The sequence below is a fragment of the Pelodiscus sinensis genome, chromosome 15 (genome assembly GCF_049634645.1).
Source record: "Pelodiscus sinensis isolate JC-2024 chromosome 15, ASM4963464v1, whole genome shotgun sequence".
In the NCBI taxonomy this organism is placed as follows: domain Eukaryota; kingdom Metazoa; phylum Chordata; order Testudines; family Trionychidae; genus Pelodiscus; species Pelodiscus sinensis.
Window position 1 is genome coordinate 1,746,530 of NC_134725.1, and position 11,537 is coordinate 1,758,066.

The 11,537-nt window shown below is 41.1% G+C and overlaps 1 protein-coding gene across 1 annotated transcript; it reads left to right on the forward strand.

The window, feature by feature from the left end:
- Positions 1–77: 77 nt before the first annotated feature.
- Positions 78–10,932, forward strand: LOC102459158 (transmembrane emp24 domain-containing protein 2). The gene is made up of 4 exons (XM_025184578.2): positions 78–313; positions 4,327–4,519; positions 7,524–7,631; positions 9,472–10,932. The coding sequence occupies exons 1-4, from the start codon at positions 98–100 to the stop codon at positions 9,594–9,596; spliced, it is 642 nt and encodes a 213-aa protein (XP_025040363.2). The 5' UTR covers positions 78–97; the 3' UTR covers positions 9,597–10,932.
- Positions 10,933–11,537: the final 605 nt, after the last annotated feature.

Genomic DNA, 11,537 nt, shown 5'->3' on the forward strand with positions numbered 1-11,537 from the left:
AGGTAGTTACCGTAGCGTAGCCCATACGTGGCAGTGAGTGTGTCCTGGCCTATGAGCGTAGTCCCGTGCCCCGGAAGGGACGTGGTGTGAGCCGGAAATGTCTCTTCTGCCGCGCCGCTCAGTCTTCCTCTGTTCCGCCATGTCGCCGATGATGGTAGTGTTGCTGGTTGTGTTCCCAGCCACGGCTGCTGGCTACTTTGTGAGCATTGATGCTCACGCGGAGGAGTGTTTCCTGGAGCGGGTCCCGTCCGGTACCAAGATGGGGCTCATCTTCGAAGTGGCCGAGGGGGGCTTCCTGGACATCGACGTGGAGGTGAGGGAGGCGGGTGGGGGGATGAAGAGGGGAGCTGGGAGTTTCAGCCTGTAAGGGGGAGGGTGTTCCCGTTGTGGTTCTGTCCTTTAAATGTAGTAAGAGCTCACTGATACAGCAGCAGGGGGAGTGACTACTCCAGTAGTCACTTGACTAGGTGCTTATATCCCTAGTGTGGGGAGTGGATCTGCGGGGGTGCTGGCACCGCACCCTGACCTTGGACGGAGGGAATGGGGGTGGGGAAGAAGAAGGGAAGGTAGACTGAAAAAGGCTAGGCCCTGGAGGAGGTTATCTGCACAGCAGGTGAGAGTGATGAGTTCTGGTAATGGCTGGCATGCAGGGGGTGCTTTTGGTTATTACCTTGCACTTGAGGGGGTTGCTGGTGGTTAAAGCGGGGGGGGGGGGGGAAACACGGCTGGGGGGCTGTAGCTGCTCAGGTGGGGGGTCCAACTTCAACTATTGGCTCACCCAAGGGCATGTGGACTATTGAGACCTGAGCTCAGCCCAGCCTCCTCTCCTACTTGAGAGGATGGTAAACTAATGCTTCATTTGATCAGGGTATCAAGGTTCAGAGCTGTGTCTGTCTGTCTTATCAAGGCCAAAAGCAGGCTTCTTTAAGGGCCAGGACAGTATATGCATATGCCCTGTTGTGGTGTGAGAGGATTCTGAGTGTAATCATGGACGGGAGGGGGAAGATAAGGGATATGATGCTACTAGCAGCCTGGAGGTGGAGTGGGGGAAAGGCACAACAGGTTGCATCCTGAGCTGTTGGTAACCTAATGGCTAGCAATGAAGTTATGAAGCTAGGGAAAGCGATGATTGGGGCTGCCCTGTTGGGGGAGAAATCCAAAGACAGAAACATGCTGTTAACAATTGGCTGGAATGTTGATATAGCTTTCTCTTTGTTGACTTGCATTGTTTTATAGGGTTTTACCTGCTAAATTTTTGCTTGGCAGAAGCACTGTAACATCCATTCTGGGACATAAACAGCAGCAGGGCAAGGGTCATGTGAGATGTCCAAATCCCCCCCCCCCCCCCCAGAAGTGGCTAAATTACTTGTGCGATTAAATTGCCCAATTATAACTCTCTCTATTGTCAACCCACCTGTAGAAAGCAACTGTCTAGTAACGACTTATAAAACCACCTCTTAAAATCTCCCATTCTTTCTCCATCCCACATCCTCTTTTGAAAGTTTTCAAGATAAGTCTTCTATTAGCAATGGATGTGGTAGGCGATGCTTCTTACAGAATAGTGCTCATTAGTTTGGGGGAGGGGCATAGCAGTTTCCTTTAAGTTGGATTTGACTGACATGTGAATTATGGTCCTAATTTTTTTAACACCTTGTCCCCTCCCAAAGAAATCCAGGTCTGTAGGACAATAATGTACACACTTTGTCTTAAAGAATCCCAAATCAATCTACAAGTGGAATCTCTTCATCAGTCACAAATGCAGTTAGCTTTGAAGTGCAATATGACAACTAATTAGGCTTATCTTGAGCACTTTAACAAAAGGAAGTTGGATATAGTAAGGAAGAAAAATGTTGAGCGATTTTGTGAGCGGAATGATCAGATGTAGCAATATTGTTTTTGGTGCTTTCTGCAGTTATATAGTGACAATATACAGGAGGCATGAGACGTATTTAGGAAAACTATTAAATGCAGTTTAAACTCATGAAATCTAGGGCAGCAGAACGTAATGAAACAAGGCCAAGACGCAGGATTCTACACTGTACTTCTGGCAAAAAGAGCCTGAAGATCTTAATGACCACAAGTACATTGGCTCTGTCACCTCCCCATAATGGCACTTGCAGCAGCACAGAATTGTATATTTAAAGACTAAAGTGACATGTCAAAAGGAAGTAAGTTCATTTCGCATTTACTTTCTTGCCAGAAATGGAGGTTAGGGTTCTGCATTTCCCCTGCCTTCATTGATCTCATGATTAATTTTAGATTCTAATGGACTATTGAAAGATAATGCAAGTCTTGGCAGGTAAAAAGCCTTTCACATCACCTTAAAGAGGTATTTTCTGAAAGGTTCTAATGCAAATAGAAAAATTTCACGCTGTATTTTGGCTGTGGGAGGTAAGAGTATATAGAATAAGAATGGCCATACTAGGTCGGATGAACGGTCCATCTAGCCCAGTATCCTGTCTGCTGACAGTGGCCAATACCAGATGCCCCAGAGGGAGGGAACACAACAGGTAATCCTTATGTGATGCATCCCCTGTCACCCATTTCCAGACAAACAGAGGCCAGGGACACCATTCCTATTAATCCTGGCTAATAGCCATTGATGGGCCTAACATCCATGACACTATCTAGCTCTTTTTTTGAACCCTGTTGAAGTCCTAGCCTTCAACACATCCTCTGGCAAGGAGTTCCACAGGTTCACTGTGTGCTGACTGAAGAAAAACTTCCCTTTTTTTGGTTTTAAACCTGCTGCCTGCTAATTTCATTTAGTGACCCCTTAGTTCTTATATTGTGGGACTAAGTAAATAACTTTTCCTTATCCACTTCTTCCATACCAGTCATGATTTTATAGACCTCTATTATATCCCCCCTTAGTCTCCTCTTTTCTAAGCTGAAAAGTCCAAGTCTTTTTAATCTCTCTTCATATGGGACCCATTCCAACACCCCTAGTCATTTTTGTTGCCCTTTTCTGAACCTTCTCCAATGCCATTATATGTTTTTTTGAGATGAGGTGATCACATCTGTACACAGTGTTCAAGATGTGGGCGTACCGTGGTTTTATATAGAGGCAATAAGAGATTCTCTGTCTTCTCTATCACTTTTTTAATGATTCCGAACATTCTATTTCAGGGGTGCGCAATAATGTTTGATGGGGCCACTCCAAGATTTTGGAAAGTGGTCAAGGGCCGCACTCTTCCATGATATTAATGGAGGAGATGTGGGGTCTGGGATGGAGGTTGGGTGCAGAGGGGAGCTTGAGGTAAGGGATTGGGGTGCAGGAGGGAGACAGGAGTCTGGGAGGGAGTTGGGGTGAAGGAGGTGGTTGTGAAGGGACAGGAAAGGGCTGGGGTGCCAGAAGCAGGCTGTGGCCAAGAGTCGTACCTGCCAGCTCCCAAACTTGCCTGCCTGCAGAGCTTAAAACATTTCCCAGCCTGCCTGGCCATGTGCTTCACTGAATAACTGAGTTGAGGACAGGGAGCGTGGTGGTTCTTGGCTGCCTGTTACTCCAACAAGCAGCTCCCAGTGGCCAGGTTCTGGCTAGAACTGGGATTGTGCTGGGGGCGGGACGGCTCCTGAAACCCTGCAGCTGTGTTTCTGCATGGTGCGCGGGGCAAGCAGGGGAGCCTGCCTGGGGCTCCCCTCTGCCTCCACAGGCCAGATCCGGTGGCTTGGTGGGCTGTATTTTGCCTAGGCCTGTTCTATTTGCTTTTTTGACAGGCCACTGCACACAGAGTGGATGTTTTCAGAGAACAATCCACAATGACTCCAAGATTTCTCTTGAGTAGTTGTAGCCAAATTAGTCCCCATCATATTGTACGTATAGTTGGGATTAAGGATGTTAAAGACTAGTCGATTATTCAGTAATCATTTGCTTATCAGGTAGTCTTTTGACTAGTCGATTTACACCCCCACCCCCACTGTTGCCTCTGAGATAGAGGCAGCAAAGGGGGGGGGGTACTTGTACATTTCAAAGGAGGAATGCGGAAGTGCTTATCGACTAGTCGATGGAAATTCCGTCGACTAGTCAGTTAACCGCATTCTAACATCCTTAGTTGGGATTATTTTTTATGTGCATTATTTTACATTTATCAACATTAAATTTCATTTGCCATTTTGTTGCCCACTCTCTTAGTTTGGTGAGATCTTTTTGAAGCTCTTCAGTCTGCTTTGGTCTTAACTATCTTGAGCAGATTCTTTTGACGTTGCCCAGTAATTGTAGGCATGCAATGTCCAGATGGAATATAATGAGTTTAATTGAAATTTCCTCTTCTTAAATGTATGCCCTCAGATGCATACAAAGTAGTGAATTTTTTTTTCTGTTCCCAGATCACAGGGCCTGATAATAAAGGAATTTATAAAGGAGATCGTGAGTCCAGTGGAAAATACACCTTTGCTGCTCACATGGATGGAACTTACAAGTTTTGCTTTAGCAACAGAATGTCCACCATGACTCCTAAGATAGTGATGTTCACTATTGATATTGGAGAAGCTCCAAAAGGGCAAGATATGGAGACAGAAGGTGAGGAGAACTTCTGAAATGAAATGGTTCTGATTTGTGATCTTGAAAGATTAATTTTAGAAGCTGGTCTCTGCACTCATCCTTACAAAATACTGTAATGGAAAACCCAGAATTCTTCTCATTTAGTCACTTTAGTTTTCCATTTTCCAGCTACAACTGGGTCAAAATATGTTTAGATGCTACTGTGCAATGTAATGTAAAATGACCAGGTAATCCACACTGTTCCTTGCGGACACTAGTGCTATCGTTCTTTAGTCTTTTTTCCTCAGTTTCACACTCTGATTTCCAGTTCAGGTGCTCAGTACTATGTAGACTACTAAATGCATTAATTGATTTATTTGATAAGTGTGCTAATACGTAATTTTCTCGGAGCTATGTAAATTACTGGTTTATCTGTAGCCTTTTGTCCTGTACTCGTGTTCATCTCTTACACTTTTCCTTAGGTGGTGGAGATACCTGGGATGGTATGTGTACTGCTTTTTGAAAGCTCATTAGCATCTTGTCTCTTGCATATGTTTATTCACTAACATCTAACTTTTCCTCTTCTCTAACATCTGTTGGTTAGCAAGGTAACTTTTTAAAATAAACTACACAAAATGAAGGTCTGATATTCATTGATGCTGGGCAACTGCAATTTCCATTAAGAGGACTGGGTGCTTAGAATCTCTCTGGGTCAGGTCCTTAAACTGTTAATGAACATTTGTCTTCAGGTGGCTATTTATGGCCAACGGGAGATGTAATCAAGAGTTTCTGTTAAGTAGAATTCAATTAAAAATGCTGAACATTCAGTAACTTTAGATGTTTTGTAGTTGTAGTTTTGCTTTGTCATTGAAGCAGGCATGGAGAATTGAGAGCATTTTGGAGGGGAAATCAACAACTTCCTTGTAATATCTTACAGCTAATGCATAACCTGTAAGTGAAAAATAACATATGTAATTTACCTTAAAATGAAATGTTCTGGGAAACAGTCAATCATAAAATTGAAAAAAAATGCAACAGTACAATCATTAGCAAGAGTACAGTAATATCTTCTAGACTAGAAGTCAAAAGGTATGTAACCCATGTGTGAAGTGCTTGACATGTTCTTGAAATATTTAACTATTTGCTAACTGAGTTCTTATTGATAAGAGAGTTCAAGAAGTCTCTCAAGTTTGTGAAAAGCATACCTTTTGTGCAGAATGCTGACACACATCTTCTTTCTTTAGCTTAAGGCAGATGTTTGCCTATAAGCAAGTATGTTTTTAGCATGTTTTGTACATTCCATAAAGTAGTAACCTTTGTTCTTACTAATAAGCTACCCATATTGCCATAATCAGTCGATTAACTGATAAGCAAAAGCTTATAGGTTAATGCTAAGATGACAGGTTCTCCCCCACCCCCTGCCAGTAAATTGTTTAGCAGGCTGGCCAGCAGCCTGGCTCCGTCCTTGGACCCATCTCTGCTGCGGCTCTGCATTTAAAGTGTATTGGGAGCCAGGTGGGTGGGCAGGCAGCCTGACTCAGTTCCACCTTGTGCTGGGTCTGGGAGCTCAGCCACCCCACTTCCTGCTGATTGACTGCTACCATCCCCTGTATCAGAGACAGCTGCACAGGGCAACAGGAAGCCGGCCCATGAGGGGCGCTGGTTTTTAAACTGCCCCCCCCCCCTTACGGACCAGCGCCCACCTGGCAGGGGGCTCCTCGGGACTGGGGCTGGAGTGCACTGGCTGCTGGCTACACCCCCAGGGACTATGGAATAGTCAAGTAACTGATAATTCATGAGGTCAATTAACCAGTATTTAACATCCCTATTATACATACACTTATACACACGCTTATCCAGAGAAGCAGAGTGCAAAATTTATGTGCACTCTGGTCTCTGTTGACTCTGCCCTCATCTGAGTTGGATACCATGGAGAAGAAGGCTGTCAGGGCTGTTCCCCACTCTGGCACTCCGAGTGCAGAAGGCAGGGGCCCGCAAAGACCCTAAATACCTTGCCTCTATAGGCTCTGCTTACAAAAACTCCTCAGTCACAGATGCACTGGCTCCAGGGGGGAACTCAAAAAGCTGCCACCACCAAGTGATTTCACCCTAAAAAACCAGGAGGCAACACTTGAATTCTCTCCCGGGGTACCCCAAGCTATTTTGCCTGAAAGAGCTTTGAAAAAAAGTAGAGAAACAAGCTGCAGTCTCTGGTAGCTGACTTCCTAGTCTGACGCAGACACCTCCTCTGTTACTTTTCAGGAGACAAGAATCAAATCATCGATGCTTGAAGTGCTACTTTTGTTAACTTAAAAAAAATACTTGAGCGCGCGTATTTGGTTGCTAGGTGTACAGAGCAACTAAGTAAAACAAATTAAAACACAGAGAAAATCTTTGGGAACAACTCTTAGATGGTGAATGGGGGAGGGAAGGCATAGATTCACACAAGTTTAAACCAAACAACCAAAACAAAGAAAAATACACTTTTTTTTTTAAATTATTTACTCACAATCCCTTCCTGGTTCAGTCCACTTCGATATCCCAAATTCCTTGGAGGCAAGGTAGTCTTGCCTTGGTTTAAATAATTCTGTCTGTCTCTCAACATCTGGCTTACCTGCTTTCTTTGGGTGGGGAAGTTAAGGTAGCTTCTACAATTCAAATTTCAGCACTTTATTCCTATTGGTTCTTTTGGCCCCCTGCCAACACCCTTGCTAGCTACTGGAGTTTAACCCCTTAGTCACCGGATGCTTGCCAGCACTCCTATCCATCACAAAGGCCTACCCAAAAGTGTGTGTTTAAAAAAAGTAAATGAAGAAACCTGTGAACATGACTCTGAGATTTTTTAGAAATATTGTTCATGTCATTATTCAATAAGTAGATCTGAGGTTGAAAATTTTTCAGCTATATAGGCTATGCATTTTACAAAACTAACTATAGTATGGAATTAAACGTAACTATTCATCCACTTTCAGGAGAAACTGTTTTTGGTATCTTAATAATACAGACTCTGATGTGTGTGGTGTTTTTTTAATTTATTCTGCAGCTCATCAGAACAAGCTAGAAGAGATGATTAATGAGTTAGCAGTGGCCATGACAGCTGTCAAGCATGAACAAGAGTACATGGAAGTTCGTGAGAGAATACACAGAGCAAGTATGTGGCTTTGACTTGCATCCTGGTGTTGTGGGTGGTTTTTTTTTATTATTTTTTTATTTTTTTTTCCCCTTAAACGCTAGAATATTTTGAGCTCTAGGGAAACTATCTAGAAACTAGATTTGTTGGAGACTTTTCAAGCACTTTATTTCTATCATAATGGTAGGACTCAAGTGTTATGAGACAGATCCTTTCTCTCTAATGGACATTTTGCATAACAGAACTTTTTAGTTATATCTGCTTTTCCAGTGTGAAATTTGAAAGAAAGGAGGAACTATTTGCAGTTATTCATGACCATATCATTTACTATCTCCAGGTCAGTGATATGTTCCCTAGTGGTTGGTAGATGCATTATTTCATTCACGAAATAAGTCTGGCTTATTTTGTTGTAAATCGGCCTAATTCACCTTGTCTTCCTTATGCAGAGGTAGAGTTTTGGATGTTAGCGGAACTTATTGCTACTCATGTGAGGAAGGTGAACAAGGTCTAAGACTCAATCCTCACTACTTTAAAATATAGTTGGCAGATAGAATAAGCCCAATACAAATAAAGGGGAGATCTGTTTTCCTGTGAAACCCTTAATTGTACATTAGAACTTTCTGTATAGTAACTTAATTTTTTTAAAAGATTCAGTACATACAATTTTCCATTACAGGGCTAACTTCATAAATGTACATTAACCTCAACGTCTCTTTATCCTCATAAAATCAAAATTTCTTTGATAGACTTTTCATAAAGAAAAACACAATCTAAGGCTAGGGGAAAATGAGGCAGATTCCTGAGGGGGAAAAATCATCAAACAAAATACAGTTGTTCAGTTCTTCCATTGCTACATTACACTTGTTCTAGCAGTTGTGGTCCCTGTTCATAATTTCACATTCAGGAAGAATGTTTCTTGATGCTTTAGACAATGATTACTGTAAAGGAATTGACTTAACATTTTGTGAGTGGTGATATCCATATCCATTTACTATCTTCCTAACAATGTCCATTATGCAGGTTGTTTTTTTTAAGGATGCAGAAGATGCAGTATAACATTAGGCTCTAAGAAAGAGTGTGTTAAACTCGGTGGTAAACCAGTTGTCACAGCTTGCTGTTACTATCTGAGTGGGACTATTCTAGAATTTTACTTAAGTGTAATATTACATTCTTGACATGTCAACAAACTTTTAAATGTTGGGTGGGGGGTGGGGGGGGGAACTTTGCAATATGCAAATGCTGCAATTTTTGTGGCAGTTTGCTGTATTTTTGTCTTATCAATATTGGAATCTGGACTGACTGGTGGATTGATAGACTTAATAAACAAATGGGAATACCAGCTTAACTCTGGTTAATCTAAAGGGGAAGAAAGCTGAGTAGAAGATCTGGAATAAGGTACTAGATGTGGCCATCAAACTTGTATAAATTAGTCTGGGGTTAGTAGCTTTTCCTCATGAAGGTGGGATGCAGCATCATTCAATGCTCTAACTCAAGACTGATGTTGAGATTGAAAGAGCTTCTAGTGTTTGACAAGTATGATTCCAGTAGGGGAATTGGCCTTTGAATTGGGAAAATGGACATATAATTGGCAAATTGTGTTTAACTCTTTTGTAGCTGTAATTTTATAGTGTAGTGTTCTGTATTTCAGCTGCTTTAACCTTTTTTGAGATTAACCCTGTCACCCTAGACCTCTTACTTGGCTGAGAATGCTGAGTGTGCCAACGTTCTAATGGTTGTATGGATGAATGCACAGATATGTATAGTGCTTGCTGTCAACCATATAGACCTTATTAAATAAAATACCTTGCATCACACTTATTTAAATAGCTTAGTAGTTACGTATTTTTTTTTCCTCCAACAGTTAACGACAACACAAATAGCAGAGTGGTCCTCTGGTCATTCTTTGAAGCCCTTGTACTAGTTGCCATGACACTGGGACAAATCTACTACCTGAAGAGATTTTTTGAAGTCCGAAGAGTTGTTTAAGCGAACTCTTCCTGATGATCCCAAATGCTCACTTACTGTCTACCAAACATCTTGGTCACAAAACAATATCATTTAGTTTTTAAACCCTGATTTCCGAACTATAGAACTTATTTGCTTAAGTTCTTAGTTGAAATGAAATGTTTTTATATATCTTGTGTATCAAAAGCTGTGTTAAAAATCTTGTCACTTAATTGGCATAACTTTTTCACTTGAAATCTGCCTAGCCTTTATGCTAAGAGAGGTGGAAACAGACTGCAAATGTAGTAATAAAGCAATGTTACTGCCTTTTTCTAACTTTTTCTGTTTTCTTAATTGCAATTCTGTCTAGGGAAACAGTAAAAGGTCCTTAAGTGACTATTTGCATTCTTCACATCTTTAATCCTGCAGTAGACCTTTATGGAATTAAAATCTTCCCTTTGCTTTCATGTACTGCCCATAAGGAGCAAATGCAGCAGAACTTCATTCTGATATGACTAATAATGAATAGAAGACAGCTGACATTTCCAGTATATTATGCATATGAGACCACAAAAACCTTACAGTAATGATCTTAATTACATTGATTTGTTCCCTAAATTCTTTTTAATTAAAACATTAATGTTAAAATACATGCTTTCCTTATTACCAGACAATTATATGATTTTTCGTTTAGCAGATTTATAATTATCAGTCAGTTGTGTGCAGTGTTTTGGCAAGCTAGTCATTAAGCCCTTTGGTGCTTGCAGGTCCAAAGTTCATGCTGTTGACACTATTGCAGAATGCACCAGTGTTCAAAAAATCTGGATGTCTGATGCCAAAGGGTTAATGGTTTGGGGAGGGGATGGCAATTCTATGCAGTCCTTATTTTAGTTTGTGGCACTTTCTGCCATTTTCTGGTCCTAATTAGCATAATGCTAAGTATTGATGCGTTTTTTTCTGTATTTCAGGCACATGTGGATTTCAGTTTTTGTATGAACAATTACTTTCCTTTCTTGGTATCTGTTGCTGGGTTGGAAAAATGTAAAGACTTGTCTATGATGTGGGTGCTGATCCAGGATTATGTTGACTGATGTATATTGTTACTTGTAGACCTTCCCCCCTCAAAAATAAAAGATCACAACAGTTTTGTATAATTAATTAAAACGTTACAGGTTTTCATGTTCTAAGTAAACTACTTCAATCTTGGGCAAACACTTGAGGCAGTTGTTTAAAAAGGGTGGCTATTACACCTGAATGTGGCTGTTGTGTGCCAATACTTTTGTGTGGAAACACTTCAAAATTAAATTCTAAGACGTACATTTAAAATTGCTTGTTAATCTAAACATGACCCAGGTTCAATAAATGTTTTAAAAAAGGATTTTGTCTCTTGAAAGTTAACCAGGACCTTCTCTCTCTTCCCCCCCCCCCCCCCCCCCCCCCCCCCCCCCCATTGAAATGTTGCTTTTTAAAATATTTTTTAGAAAAGTGTCAAGAAAAATACATCTTTGTTGGAACGTCATACTCTGTTTATGGGATAGGAAGAACTTTGAACACTAAATATACAGCTTTTACTAATAACATGCGGCCATGATTATATTTGATTTCTTAGTTTGCATTCATTGATGATAAAACTATTTGGCCAGATTTTTTTTCCCCCTCAGGGAACACTTGTTGTCTTAGCATTAAGTACAAAGCAGTTTGATTAGAGGTGGGTATTTGAGGGCATGTAAAGGAAATCATTTCAATGGGATGCTTAGCGAAAAGTAGGTGCTTGATAGAAATTGCTTGTAGGGAGGCTTTTTATGTTTAAAATATTAGTGAAATGCAACAATTGCTCTGCTACCCTGTAGTATTCATGCAAAACTAAATAAAAACTTCAAAAATTGAGAACTTGAGAACTTTGACCCAGCAGAAGAGATGGGGGATCTTTATTTTCAACCTGGTACAAGTGAAAGTATCTGTATTGCTTGTGAAACAGTGTTG

Coding starts and splice junctions, on each gene's coding strand:
- LOC102459158 (XM_025184578.2), top strand. CDS start 98: ATGTCTCTTCTGCCGCGCCGCTCAGTCTTCCTCTGTTCCGCCATGTCG. Junction 314..4,326: donor TCCTGGACATCGACGTGGAG/GTGAGGGAGGCG, acceptor TTCTGTTCCCAG/ATCACAGGGCCTGATAATAA. Junction 4,520..7,523: donor GCAAGATATGGAGACAGAAG/GTGAGGAGAACT, acceptor TTTATTCTGCAG/CTCATCAGAACAAGCTAGAA.